This window comes from Ranitomeya imitator, chromosome 7 (assembly GCF_032444005.1).
Source record: "Ranitomeya imitator isolate aRanImi1 chromosome 7, aRanImi1.pri, whole genome shotgun sequence".
Taxonomy (NCBI): Eukaryota; Metazoa; Chordata; class Amphibia; order Anura; family Dendrobatidae; genus Ranitomeya; species Ranitomeya imitator.
This window is the reverse complement of record NC_091288.1, coordinates 221,359,907-221,375,594: the sequence shown is the minus strand read 5'-3', so window position 1 is coordinate 221,375,594 and position 15,688 is coordinate 221,359,907. Positions and strand designations below refer to the sequence as shown.

The window sequence follows — 15,688 nt, the reverse complement described above, 5'->3', positions numbered from 1 at the left end:
AAGTATCCAGCAGAGACCTTGCATATACTTACAATAATAATCCTACAGACACAATTATATAGTCAGTCACCACCGTGCATGGCAGGACCGACCGCTGCTATCATCCCTGCCTGTCACCCCACAGATAACAATGATGAACAACGGGAGGAGACCCCACAAGAGACGAAGAGTAATCAAGATTCACCAGAGGAGAGCGCAGGTAATGTATACACACATATGGGATATGAGGGTGCGCGTGTAGTCTGGGGTCCATGACTTCCCCGGATATATTGTCTGTATATTATCTGTGTCTTGTCCGTGTCTTGTCCATGTCCCGTCCGTGTCTTGTCCGCATCTTGTCTGTGTCCTGTCTGTATATTATCTGTGTCTTGTCCATGTCCTGTCAGTGTCTTGTCCGCATCTTGTCTGTGTCCTGTCTGTATATTATCTGTGTCTTGTCCATGTCCTGTCAGTGTCTTGTCTGTGTCTTGTCGATGTCGGTGCCTTGTTTGTGTCTTGTCTGTGTTCTTTTCCTGTCTTGTCCATGTCTAGTTTGTGTTTTGTCTGTGTCCTTTTCATGTGTTGTCCGTGTCTTGTCTGTGTCCTGTCCGTGTCTTGTCTACGTCTTGTCTGTGTCCTGTCCGTGTCTTGTCTGTGTCCTTTTCATGTGTTGTCCGTGTCTTGTCTACGTCTTGTCTGTGTCCTGTCCGTGTCTTGTCTGTGTCCTTTTCATGTGTTGTCCGTGTCTTGTCTACGTCTTGTCTGTGTCCTGTCCGTGTCTTGTCTGTGTCCTTTTCATGTGTTGTCCGTGTCTTGTCTACGTCCTGTCTGTGTCCTGTCCGTGTCTTGTCTGTGTCCTTTTCATGTGTTGTCCGTGTCTTGTCTACGTCCTGTCTGTGTCCTGTCCGTGTCTTGTCTGTGTTCTTTTCCTGTCTTGTCCATGTCTAGTTTGTGTTTTGTCTGTGTCCTTTTCATGTGTTGTCCGTGTCTTGTCTGTGTCCTGTCCGTGTCTTGTCTACGTCTTGTCTGTGTCCTGTCCGTGTCTTGTCTGTGTCCTTTTCATGTGTTGTCCGTGTCCTGTCTGAGTCTTGTCTGTGTTTTTTCATGTCTTGTCCGTGTCCTGTCAGTGTTTTGTCCACATTTCCCCTAAGTAAGTAAGAAAAAAAAATCCAGCTCCGGAGTAAAAGTCATCAATTTTATTTCCACATATTTAAAATTCGAAAAAGCTGCTTGCAAGAAACTGCACAAACTGTTCCAGAAAAAAAAGCCGTAAGTTAGCTGAACGCGTTTCGAGCACGCATGGTGCTCTTCGTCCACAGCATAAGCTTTAATAGCCCAACAAGACATATAAAAACAGATTAAACAGGGGAACAGCCATGAAAGTGATTAACTCCACCCCGACAAATCCCATTGGACATCCCGAACACGCAGTCATTAGAACAGGTACAAAAAGCAAAAAAACAAAAATCCTTAAGCACATATTATATATACATACCATGAATGCTACACGGATAGATGTAATTATTCCAAAAAAAAAAAAAAAAACCACGACAATAATAACATGTTAATAGCAATTCTGAGTGTTTCTGTTCATCATGGACATTAGTAGTTTGTATAAGATCTGATCTTGTTTTTTTATCACGATCTGTAGTCCAATTAGGGTATGCTCTGTTATTGAGACGTTTTTTAATAATGTTTTTTTCCTGGGTGAAAGCTGGTTCATTATTACAGTTTCTTTTGGCTCGTAATACTTCTCCTACTGGAATTGAATGAATGGCGCGGGGAGGATGAAAACTGCGTGCATGTAATATAGTATTGCCAGCGGTTTGCTTGCGATATGTTTTACTCTGAATGATGGTATCAGGGAAGACATAAATCCAAAAAATGTATAGTGAATTTATGAAACATGTAAGTGAATTTTAAATTGAATGGATTGTTATTTATATAAAAGATAAATTGCTCCAAGCAGTTCTGATTGCCCTTCCAAACCATTAATAAATCATCAATATATCTTAAATACCATTCAATGTCCTGAGAAAAAGGGTTATTATCACTGAAAATGTACATTTCCTCCCACCAAGCCATTACTAGATTTGCTGCTGAGGGTGAGAATTTAGCCCCCATGGAAACTCCCTTACTTTGAATGAAAAATTTATTATTATGGGGCGCATGGGAGGTGGATAAACATCTTTATGCGTTTTAGGTAAAGCATGCATGAATGGTATTTTAGGATTAATGACGTACAAATATTCAGCCTGTCCTTTGGAAAAAAAACCCTGTTGTAAACCATCCTCTATGATACTTTTGCATTGTGACAAAAACTCAGCAGTGGGATCAGAATCCAATTGAATAGAAGTATCATTTTCAGAAAGCATTTTATGAATAGATTCAAAATAGTCAGATCTGTTGATAACGACAACAGACCCCCCTTTTTTTTTTTTTTGGAATAATTACATCTATCCGTGTAGCATTCATGGTATGTATATATAATATGTGCTTAAGGATTTTTGTTTTTTTGCTTTTTGTACCTGTTCTAATGACTGTGTGTTCTGGATGTCCAATGGGATTTGTCGGGGTGGAGTTAATCACTTTCATGGCTGTTCACCTGTTTAATCTGTTTTTATATGTCTTGTTGGGCTATTCAAGCTTATGCTGTGGACGAAGAGCACCATGCGTGCTCAAAACGCGTTCAGCTAACTTACGGCTTTTTTTCTGGAACAGTAGGTGCAGTTTTTGCAAGCAGCTTTTTCCGAATTTTACATATGTGGAAATAAAATTGATGACTTTTACTCCGGAGCTGGATTTTTTTTTTCTTACTTACTCAGCAGAGGACGTTGGGCGGTGGCGTTTTCCGTGCTCGGATGTTTCTGTGGACTCTCATGGATCTGCTGATGGGGGTGAGCTGAAACTTAACTTTTCCACTGTTCAACACATTTCCCCTAACACCAGACTGATCCACCTCCATCCTGCATTATCGTCCTCACTTTTTTCTTTATCTTCTTGTTTCCATTTCTTGCAGGTGAATTTAGTTCTTCATTTGAAGATAAACTGGAGCAGATGCGAGGAGTGATAAGTAATCGATTTTTCTTACTTTGTCTCCAGCTCAATATTAAAGTTATTAAAATCTTCTTTTGTTCTATTTTTTTAGAGAAATCTCCCAATAAGGTAAGTGGAGAAGTTCATTATTTTCCTCCCATAGAGACACAATCTAAACCCGGGCCCTTGGGTATAATCTATGCAATGGCCCCAACCTACCATTTATATGTAAGTGCCTTTTGGCAACCCCCATAGTCACACTCCTGTCTTCTACCACCATTATACTGTGTGTGGGGGGAATGTACTGTGGGGACATCATACTGTGTGTGGGGAATGTACTGTGGGGGCCTCATACTGTGTGTGGGTTGAATGCACTGTGAGGACATCATACTGTGTGTGTGGGAATGAACTGTGGGGACATCATACTGTGTGTGGGTTGAATGCACTGTGAGGACATCATACTGTGTGTGGGGGAATGTACTGTGTGGACATCATACAGTGTGTGGGGGAATGTACTGTGAGGACATCATACTGTGTGTGGGGGAATGTACTGTGGGGACATCATACTGTGTGTGGGGAATGTACTGTGGGGGCCTCATACTGTGTGTGAGGAATGTACTGTGAGGACATCATACTGTGTGTGGGGGAATATACTGTGGGGACATCATACTGTGTGTGGGGGGAATGTACTGTGAGGACATCATACTGTGTGTGGGGGAATGTACTGTGAGGACATCATACTGTGTGTGGGGGAATGTACTGTGGGGACATCATACTGTGTGGGGGAATGTACTGTGGGGACATCATACTGTGTGTGGGGGAATGTACTGTGAGGACATCATACTGTGTGTGTGGGGGAATGTACTGTGGGGACATCATACTGTGTGTGGGGAATGTACTGTGAGGACATCTGTGTGTGGGGGAATGTACTGTGAGGACATCATACTGTGTGTGTGGGGGAATGTACTATGGGGACATCATACTGTGTGTGGGGAATGTACTGTGTGGACATCATACTGTGTGTGGGGGAATGTACTGTGAGGACATCATACTGTGTGTGGGGGAATGTACTGTGAGGACATCATACTGTGTGTGGGGAATGTACTGTGGGGACATCATACTGTGTGGGGGGAATGTACTGTGAGGACATCATACTGTGTGGGGGGAATGTACTGTGGGGACATCATACTGTGTGTGGGGGAATGTACTGTGAGGACATCATACTGTGTGTGGGGAATGTACTGTGAGGACATCATACTGTGTGTGGGGAATGTACTGTGAGGACATCATACTGTGTGGGGGGAATGTACTGTGGGGACATCATACTGTGTGTGGGGGAATGTACTGTGAGGACATCATACTGTGTGTGGGGAATGTACTGTGGGGACATCATACTGTGTGTGGGGAATGTACTGTGTGGACATCATACTGTGTGTGGGGGAATGTACTGTGAGGACATCATACTGTGTGTGGGGAATATACTGTGGGGACATCATACTGTGTGTGGGGGAATGTACTGTGGGGACATCATACTGTGTGTGGGGGGAATGTACTGTGAGGACATCATACTGTGTGTGTGTGGGAATGTACTGTGAGGACATCATACTGTGTGTGGGGGAATGTACTGTCAGGACATCATACTGTGTGTGGGGGGAATGTACTGTGGGGACATTATACTGTGTGAGGGGGAATGTACTGTGGGGACATCATACTGTGTGTGGGGAATGTACTGTGGGGACATCATACTGTGTGTGGGGGAATGTACTGTGGGGACATCATACTGTGTGTGGGGGAATGTACTGTGAGGACATCATACTGTGTGTGGGGGAATGTACTGTGAGGACATCATACTGTGTGTGGGGGAATGTACTGTGAGGACATCATACTGTGTGGGGGAGAATGTACTGTGGGGACATCATACTGTGTGTGGGGGAATGTACTGTGGGGACATCATACTGTGTGTGTGTGGGAATGTACTGTGGGGACATCATACTGTGTGTGGGGGAATGTACTGTGGGGACATCATACTGTGTGGGGGGAATGTACTGTGGAGATATCATACTGTGTGGGGGGGGAATGTACTGTAGGAACATCATACTGTGTGTGAGGAATGTACTGTGAGGACATCATACTGTGTGTGTGTGGGGGGGAGAATGTACTGTGGAGATATCATACTGTGTGTGGGGGAATGTACTGTAGGAACATCATACTGTGTGTGAGGAATGTACTGTGGGGACATCATACTGTGTGGGGGGGAATGTACTGTGTGGACATCATACTGTGTGTGGGCAATGTACTGTGAGAATAGTGCACTGTGGGGGGGAATGTACTGTGGGGACATCATACTGTGTGTGAGGGAATCTAGTGTGAAGATTTCATACTGTGTGTGGGGAAATGTACTGCGGAGACATCATACTGTGTGTGGGGGAAATGTATTGTGGGGACATCATACTGTGTGTGGGGGAAATGTATTGTGGGGACATCATACTGTATGTGGGGGAAATATACTGTGATGACATCATACTGTGTGGGGGGAATGTACTGTGGGGACATCATACTGTGTGGGGGGAATGTACTGTGGGGACTGTTGTGAATTCTGTTCTTGGGCTCCCTCTGGTGGTTATGAATGGTAGTGCTGCGGTGTTTGGATCGCAGCATTTATCAGGTGTTTCTATTTCTTGTAATCTGGGCTTGGCTATATAGCTTTGCTTTAGCTTTCAGTCTGTGCCAGTTGTCCATTGTCTTGGAGGATTCACATCACTTTTGGTCTCTCCTGTTTGCTGTGCTTTTCTTCAAAGATAAGTCCTGGCTTTGTTTTTGCTGTCCACATACTGTGGACATTATAGTTCTGTGCATTTTCGTGTTTTTGGTCTAGTCCAGCTTAACCTGTGAAGGATTTTCTGCAGCCTTGCTTTTCTCTGGAGATACAGATATACCCCCCATGTCTTTAGTCAGATGTGGGGTTTTAGTATTTTCTGTGGTGGATATTTTTCTAGTGTTTTAGTGCTGACCGCAAAGTACTCTGTTCTATCCTTTCTTTTTAGCTAGAATGGCCTCCTTTGCTAGACCCTGATTTCATTTCTGCGTTTGTTGTTTTCCTCTTCTCTCACAGTCAATATTTGTGGGGGGCTGTCTTTCCTTTGGGGATTTTCTTTGAGGCAAGATAGGTTTCCTGTTTCTGTCTTTAGGGGTAGTTATTTCTTAGGCTGTGCCGAGGGGTCTAGGGAGAGTCAGGTACCCCCCACGGCTACTTCTAGTTGCGCTGTTAGGATTAGGGATTGCGGTCAGTACAGATTCCACCTTCTCCAGAGTCCGTCTCATGCTGCTCCTAGGCCACCGGATCATAACAGGGGACATCATACTGTGTGTGGGGAAATGTACTGTGGTGACATCAAACTGTGTGTGGGGAATGTACTGTGATAATAGCGTACTCTGTGGGGGGAATGTACTGTGAGGACATCATGCTGTGTGTGGGGGTAATGTACTGTGGGGACATCATACTGTGTGTGGGGGTAATGTACTGTGAGGACATCATGCTGTGTGTGGGGGTAATGTACTGTGGGGACATCATACTGTGTGTGGGGGAATATACTGTGGGGACATCCTACTGTATGGATGGGAATGTACTGTGGAGACATCAAACTGTGTGCAGTGCCATCTTGGAGAAGGAATTTTTTTTCTTCTCTAGCAAGATGGCGCTGCCGGTGCCTGTGCAATAGCACCTGTTGGATCACCTGTATATACACAGATAGCTGCTACTGCGCAGGCGCGGCGGTGCCATTTTTTTTAAATGAAATTTTTTATGATCAGGATAACCTCAAGCACATATACAGATATACATTATATAAACTAGGGGGCGGGTCAGTGAGGAATCAGTCAACTCTCAGCAGTCTGCATTATAAATGGCTAATCAGGGCACCACATGAAGCCTCATCCACTGTCCCAACCACAGTCCCACACTTAACCAGATATCATTGTAATCAGTATAACGGCACTGACCTGACACTGTCTGTAGTCACTGAGCACAATCCTGATCACAGGTATCAGTGTAATCAGTATAACGGCACCGACCTGACACTGTCTGTAGTCACTGAGCACAATCCTGATCATAGGTATCAGTGTAATCAGTATAACGGCACCGACCTGACACTGCCTGTAGTCACTGAGCACAATCCTGATCACAGGTATCAGGTTAATCAGTATAACGGCACCGACCTGACACTGTAGTCACTGAGCACAATCCTGATCACAGGAATCAGTGTAATCAGTATAACAGCACTGACCTGACACTGTCTATAGTCACTGAGCACAATCCTGATCACAGGTATGAGTGTAATCAGTATAACGGCGCCGACCTGACACTGTCTGTAGTCACTGAGCACAATCCTGATCACAGGTATCAGTGTAATCAGTATAACGGCACCGACCTGACACTGTCTGTAGTCACTGAGCACAATCCTGATCACAGGAATCAGTGTAATCAGTATAACAGCACTGACCTGACACTGTCTGTAGTCACTGAGCACAATCCTGATCACAGGTATCAGTGTAATCAGTATAACGGCACCGACCTGACACTGCCTGTAGTCACTGAGCACAATCCTGATCACAGGAATCAGTGTAATCAGTATAACGGCACCGACCTGACACTGTCTGTAGTCACTGAGCACAATCCTGATCACAGGTATCAGTGTAATCAGTATAACAGCACTGACCTGACACTGTCTGTAGTCACTGAGCACAATCCTGATCACAGGTATCAGTGTAATCAGTATAACAGCACTGACCTGACACTGTCTGTAGTCACTGAGCACAATCCTGATCACAGGAATCAGTGTAATCAGTATAACAGCACTGACCTGACACTGTCTGTAGTCACTGAGCACAATCTTAATCACAGGTATCAGTGTAATCAGTATAACAGCACTGACCTGACACTGTCTGTAGTCACTGAGCACAATCTTAATCACAGGTATCAGTGTAATCAGTATAACGGCACCGACCTGACACTGTCTGTAGTCACTGAGCACAATCTTAATCACAGGTATCAGTGTAATCAGTATAACAGCACTGACCTGACACTGTCTGTAGTCACTGAGCACAATCTTAATCACAGGTATCAGTGTAATCAGTATAACGGCACCGACCTGACACTGTCTGTAGTCACTGAGCACAATCCTGATCACAGGTATCAGTGTAATCAGTATAACGGCACCGACCTGACACTGTCTGTAGTCACTGAGCACAATCCTGATCACAGGAATCAGTGTAATCAGTATAACGGCACCGACCTGACACTGTCTGTAGTCACTGAGCACAATCCTGATCACAGGTATCAGTGTAATCAGTATAACAGCACTGACCTGACACTGTCTGTAGTCACTGAGCACAATCCTGATCACAGGTATCAGTGTAATCAGTATAACAGCACTGACCTGACACTGTCTGTAGTCACTGAGCACAATCCTGATCACAGGAATCAGTGTAATCAGTATAACAGCACTGACCTGACACTGTCTGTAGTCACTGAGCACAATCTTAATCACAGGTATCAGTGTAATCAGTATAACAGCACTGACCTGACACTGTCTGTAGTCACTGAGCACAATCTTAATCACAGGTATCAGTGTAATCAGTATAACGGCACCGACCTGACACTGTCTGTAGTCACTGAGCACAATCTTAATCACAGGTATCAGTGTAATCAGTATAACAGCACTGACCTGACACTGTCTGTAGTCACTGAGCACAATCTTAATCACAGGTATCAGTGTAATCAGTATAACGGCACCGACCTGACACTGTCTGTAGTCACTGAGCACAATCCTGATCACAGGTATCAGTGTAATCAGTATAACGGCACCGACCTGACACTGTCTGTAGTTACTGAGCACAATCCTGATCACAGGTATCAGTGTAATCAGTATAACGGCACCGACCTGACACTGCCTGTAGTCACTGAGCACAATCTTAATCACAGGGGCAATGTCCAAACCTCTCAATTTTACAGATGAGAGAATCAATTCTAAAAAAAATCCATTTCTCTACCTATTTTCTATAAATTCTAACAATTAGGAATTTTTTCGCGTTTTTTATATTTTGCTGAATGCTGGCAGTCAAAAATATTTGAAGAATCAATAAACTTTTAAAGTCACCTCACAATGACTTTCGCCGTTCCCCTTGTTGTTGTCTCCACTGCTAACGTCAGTCTATTTAGAGAATCTTCCATTTATGGCGACTCTTACCTGTTTTTTAACCAGTTCCTTACCTATGTGCATGTATGGTCTGTAATTTCTGAATTTTCAGACTGGTGTCCGGTTCAGATTTTTTTACATCGTGATCAGTGTCGAGAATATCCTGATATCAAACAGGCATGACGGTCAGGCACCATTTCTATCTCTCGAATCCTTGCTGGCTTTCAGTTATTGCACTTCTCCAGGCCTCTAAATTGCACATTTTGCTTGTTATTCAGTGATATAGACCAAACCTGGGGAAGATAAATGAGTAGGAACTGATGGCGCAGCTGTAATGGCGCCCGACATCTGATATCTCTGAAAGAAACACAAAAAATGGCTGAAGAAAATGATTCCCAATTAGAAGGAAGCGACTCAAAGACCTCATGACAATAAGAAGCAGTCAGTGATTGACTCTCTATGCAGTTAGTGATTGACTCTCTATGCAGTCAGTGATTGACTCTCTATGCAGTCGGTGATTGACTCTCTATGCAGTCGGTGATTGACTCTCTATGCAGTCAGTGATTGACTCTCTATGCAGACGGTGATTGACTCTCTATGCAGTCGGTGATTGACTCTCTATGCAGTTAGTGATTGACTCTCTATGCAGTCGGTGATTGACTCTCTATGCAGTCGGTGATTGACTCTCTATGCAGTCAGTGATTGACTCTCTATGCAGTCGGTGATTGACTCTCTATGCAGTCGGTGATTGACTCTCTATGCAGTCAGTGATTGACTCTCTATGCAGTCAGTGATTGACTCTCTATGCAGTCAGTGATTGACTCTCTATGCAGTCAGTGACTGACTCTCTATGCAGTCAGTGATTGACTCTCTATGCAGTCAGTGACTGACTCTCTATGCAGTCGGTGATTGACTCTCTATGCAGTCGGTGATTGACTCTCTATGCAGTCAGTGATTGACTCTCTATGCAGTCAGTGATTGACTCTCTATGCAGTTAGTGATTGACTCTCTATACAGTCGGTGATTGACTCTCTATACAGTCGGTGATTGACTCTCTATGCAGTCGGTGATTGACTCTCTATGCAGTCGGTGATTGACTCTCTATGCAGTCGGTGATTGACTCTCTATGCAGTCAGTGATTGACTCTCTATGCAGTCAGTGATTGACTCTCTATGCAGTCGGTGATTGACTCTCTATGCAGTCAGTGATTGACTCTCTATACAGTCAGTGATTGACTCTCTATGCAGTCGGTGATTGACTCTCTATGCAGTCAGTGATTGACTCTCTATGCAGTCAGTGACTGACTCTCTATGCAGTCGGTGATTGACTCTCTATGCAGTCGGTGATTGACTCTCTATGCAGTCGGTGATTGACTCTCTATGCAGTCGGTGATTGACTCTCTATGCAGTCGGTGATTGACTCTCTATGCAGTCGGTGATTGACTCTCTATGCAGTCGGTGACTGACTCTCTATGCAGTCGGTGATTGACTCTCTATGCAGTCGGTGATTGACTCTCTATGCAGTCGGTGATTGACTCTCTATGCAGTCGGTGATTGACTCTCTATGCAGTCGGTGATTGACTCTCTATGCAGTCGGTGATTGACTCTCTATGCAGTCGGTGACTGACTCTCTATGCAGTTAGTGACTGACTCTCTATGCAGTCGGTGATTGACTCTCTATGCAGTCAGTGATTGACTCTCTATGCAGTCGGTGATTGACTCTCTATGCAGTCAGTGATTGACTCTCTATACAGTCAGTGATTGACTCTCTGTGCAGTTACAATGGTTTTCCTATTCTTATTTTCAGAAAGTAAAAGTTGGGATTTTTTCGAGAGCAGTGGAGAGTGAATTTGAATGGCTGAAAACGAAGCTGGAATCTCAGTCCTTTGTGAAGAGCGTCCAGCCTTATTACATCTCCAACAGTGGGATGCCCGAGTTCTCGAGTGGCGAGTCGCGGTGTGACTTTGGGATCCTGTATCATACCAAGAACAGAGGACGAGTGAATCTTACAGATGTCACAGACTCTCTGTATGACGAGGAGCTAGAAGAGATGTCCTTAACGCTGGGTAAGAGATAGTGATGGGACCGCGGGAGAGGACGGACTGATACAGGGATGAAGCCATAGAGGCACCTCCGAGGTATCGGGCACAAGTATTTATTAGGATAAGTCACCATTCAATGGGAGAAGTCCATTCTCACTGACCTGATACTGAAAGTGATGAGGCCACATTGTACGTCTAGTCATTGATCGATGGTCGCCATCTACCTGAGTGAGTACAATGGCATCACCAGTGTTCCCAAACTACAACTCCCAGCATGCATTGTTTACAGATCATAATACCTGTTATATTTCAGGTGGGCATCGGCTCCAATGATGCCCAATCCACATTGTTACTCATGGATGGCTGTCAGCGAGGAACTCAACCTCCACCTCTAGAGACTCGCTAGTATCCGCACGTATGAGCAAAGCTCCATCACCCGGCACCCAGGCACGTGCTGGAGCCCACGGACACTGGGGCCCACTTTGCCCAGGTTTCCATTTGTGACATCTGCGGTGCAAGTACCAGTGATGTGTGCACTGCTCAGGAGCTAAGCCCACTTCATAGGGCACAGGTGGCGGCTGTGGTACACAGCTGACATCGGAGCTAACTTCAATCACAGTAGTAAGAGTCACAAATAATAGGTGGAAGGTGTCCACTGTGAGGCCCTTTGATCTATGCTCTAAAAATTGATTGCGTGGGCTGGAGGCATTGTGGTGACAGCTAGGGGCCTTGTGAAATCCACCATGCCACCTATGAAGCCCAACCAGAGGAGATCGTACAGTCACAATACATTCAGGCGAAAGATGAATTTGAATTTGACCGTTTGCGTAGATTTTACCGGGAAATTTGATTGCACAATTTGAGGTCAACAGCAACATGACTTCACTGCGTGCACCATGACCTTTGTGTGATCAAGCGTTGAACCTTCCTGGGTGCCATGACAGCTGGAAGTCCGGCACAATGTGAGAGGCCCGAAGATTCCAACGTGAGTGGAGGGAATAAAAAAATGTAACGAGGACCGGATGGGTGGTGGTGGGCAGCCGGATGGGTGGTGGTGGGCAGCCGGATGGGTGGTGGTGGGCAGTAGAGGGGCCACAGAAGTATGAAGTTTTTTTATTTCTTAACCTTTTTATGGCCCATTATGGTTCAGAAAAATGGCAGCAAGGGGTCCTCATTTTGTTGAATCCGCGAGACAGCAAATTTCGAGAAATTGTTTGGCGAAAGTAGAATTCAATTCCACTTAAAAGTAAATTCTCATCTCTAAGAGCAATATTACTCTACAACTGATCTAGGGACCCCTGGATTATCTATCCTGGGGGGCTGAACAAAAATTACATTAAAAAATTAATAATATTTGCAAAAAAAAAAAAAAAATATATATATATATATATATATATATATATACAGGTCTTTTCGCCACCTATGATGTAAAATCTAAAAAATAAAAATATCCACATACGTGGTACAGCTTTATGCGGAACTGTCGGAACCACTAAGATATCATCACATTCTCCCTGGACAATGAAAGCCAGGAGAAAATCAAAATGGCAAAAATTCTTTTTGTTTTTGTTTTTCTTATCAAAAAATGGAGAAAATAAAGATCAGAAAGACATCAAATTGTTAATGATAAAACACAGCTTGTAGCTTAAAAAAGAAAACACTGACACTGCGCTCATCTGAAAAATACATAAAATGACGGCTCTCGGAAGATGAGGGAGAAAAATTGAAAATGAAGAGGGGCCCACTAGGACTCTATCACATCGAGGGTCCGCATTAACCTGGCGCTTACTCTAAGTGAGTAGCTCCTCCGATCTTCTAAGTAAGTAAAGTAATAAATGGAGGGCGAGAAAAGTGGAGCAGACGAGGCAAGCTCTGGGGAAACTAGACGACACCGTCCACATGTGATCTACAGAGTAGAGTAGAGGAAGAGTAGAGTAGAGGAAGCGCCAAGATAGGACCTCAGGCTTCTCCAGGCCGAGCTCTAATCCCATCCGAATCCTTTTCTCCTGTCTGTATTATTATCTGTAATCACAATCTTGTAATTCTGTTCTAACGAGAGAATCTTATGTTCCCGAAATACAGAGAAGAAGAACGTGATTGTGGTGATCGATGACCTGACGGACAGCAGCGAGGAGCGGAAGAAGGAGATCCTGAGGGATCAGCCCAAGCTCGGGACACTGGCCACCGACGTGTTCCTGTTCTCCGAAGATGAGAAGTAAGGAAAGTATCTACTAGGACGGATCCGGTGATACAGGCGGCTCAGACCAACGATGGCGGTAATCAAGGAGAACGCCGCTCCCTCTCCATTGGAAATCTCGGCCATTGTGTATCAATCTACAACGAGGCTCCACTACACATCAATCAATCACTTATTATGTAATGTTCTTCAGCCTTAATTGGTCCCGGAAACATTTCATTTACAAAATAATAAATCTCAATATTGCAAAGCCTCGACGAGTACAGGACCCGTGTGTAACGCTCTGAGGTCCCTAGGACTGTATCCAACCATTGGAAGCTTAACGCTAGAACAGCTCCAGCACTGTCCAAGAGATCTCCTCATATACGGCGGCCAGGTGACCACAGATGTGACCTACAGATTTCTTAAAGGGAAGGAATCATCTGAAAATGACTGATTACTTCAATCAAGATTTTGAGTAAAATGCATTTTTTAGAAAATATTTTTTACATTAAAGTACATTCTGTGTTAAAAATAAAAACTAGGGATCTTGCTATTTTCACACCAGACACTGAGGCTCTTTAGACTAATTTTGTGTTGTTTCAGGAAATACGCACGTACATTAGCAGCAAACACCGGACTCGGCCTCTATCTTTTGTATTGAAGTGTGTGGTCATTGTTAAGGGAGGAGGAGGAGGTGAGCTGTGAAATGGTGGATGATGGATCCTGTGTTATCAGCTGTGTATAGAGGTGTTATCAGTCACTGAACAGGAGGAGGAGGTGAGCTGTGACATGGTGGATGATGGATCCTATATTTTCAGCTGTATATAGAGGTGTTATCAGTCACTGTACAGGAGGAGGAGGTGAGCTGTGACATGGTGGATGGTGGATCCTGTATTATCAGCTGTATATAGAGGTGTTATCAGTCACTGTACAGGAGGAGGAGGTGAGCTGTGACATGGTGGATGGTGGATCCTGTATTATCAGCTGTATATAGAGGTGTTATCAGTCACTGTACAGGAGGAGGAGGTGAGCTGTGACATGGTGGATGGTGGATCCTATATTTTCAGCTGTATATAGAGGTGTTATCAGTCACTGTACAGGAGGAGGAGGTGAGCTGTGACATGGTGGATGGTGAATCCTGTATTATCAGCTGTATATAGAGGTGTTATCAGTCACTGTACAGGAGGAGGAGGTGAGCTGTGACATGGTGGATGGTGAATCCTGTATTATCAGCTGTATATAGAGGTGTTATCAGTCACTGTACAGGAGGAGGAGGTGAGCTGTGACGTGGATGGTGGATCCTGTATTATCAGCTGTATATAGAGGTGTTATCAGTCACTGTACAGGAGGAGGAGGTGATCTGTGACATGGTGGATCCTATATTTTCAGCTGTATATAGAGGTGTTATCAGTCACTGTAATCCTGCCTCTGATAATAAGAGAACTGATGGAAACTCTTCATGAAGTAACACAAAGTACAGGTCCTTCTCAAAAAATTAGCATATAGTGTTAAATTTCATTATTTACCATAATGTAATGATTACAATTAAACTTTCATATATTATAGATTCATTATCCACCAACTGAAATTTGTCAGGTCTTTTATTGTTTTAATACTGATGATTTTGGCATACAACTCCTGAAAACCCAAAAAACCTGTCTCAATAAATTAGCATATCAAGAAAAGGTTCTCTAAACGACCTATTACCCTAATCTTCTGAATCAACTAATTAACTCTAAACACATGCAAAAGATACCTGAGGCTTTTATAAACTCCCTGCCTGGTTCATTACTCAAAACCCCCATCATGGGTAAGACTAGCGACCTGACAGATGTCAAGAAGGCCATCATTGACACCCTCAAGCAAGAGGGTAAGACCCAGAAAGAAATTTCTCAACAAATAGGCTGTTCCCAGAGTGCTGTATCAAGGCACCTCAATGGTAAGTCTGTTGGAAGGAAACAATGTGGCAGAAAACGCTGTACAACGAGAAGAGGAGACCGGACCCTGAGGAAGATTGTGGAGAAGGACCGATTCCAGACCTTGGGGAACCTGAGGAAGCAGTGGACTGAGTCTGGTGTGGAAACATCCAGAGCCACCGTGCACAGGCGTGTGCAGGAAATGGGCTACAGGTGCCGAAATGGGCTACAGAGAAGCAGCACTGGACTGTTGCTAAGTGGTCCCAAGTACTTTTTTCTGATGAAAGCAAATTTTGCATGTCATTCGGAAATCAAGGTGCCAGAGTCTGGAGGAAGACTGGGG

General features: G+C 44.2%; 1 protein-coding gene across 3 annotated transcripts in view; it reads left to right on the top strand.

Annotated features, from left to right (window-relative positions):
• LOC138645661 (uncharacterized) overlaps positions 1–13,995 on the top strand; it is a 35,153-nt gene extending 21,158 nt beyond the window's left edge. Inside the window, exons 7-12 of one of the 3 annotated variants that reach the window (XM_069735111.1) lie at positions 125–199; positions 2,808–2,876; positions 2,999–3,052; positions 3,128–3,144; positions 11,016–11,274; positions 13,333–13,995. In XM_069735111.1, the coding sequence (XP_069591212.1) occupies positions 125–199; positions 2,808–2,876; positions 2,999–3,052; positions 3,128–3,144; positions 11,016–11,274; positions 13,333–13,469 (611 nt within the window). In that variant the 3' untranslated portion in view covers positions 13,470–13,995. Of the gene's footprint in view, positions 1–124; positions 200–2,804; positions 2,877–2,998; positions 3,053–3,127; positions 3,145–11,015; positions 11,275–13,332 lie in introns of all 3 variants that reach the window. The other 2 variants (XM_069735110.1, XM_069735112.1) reach the window with 2 other exon arrangements.
• Positions 13,996–15,688: the final 1,693 nt, after the last annotated feature.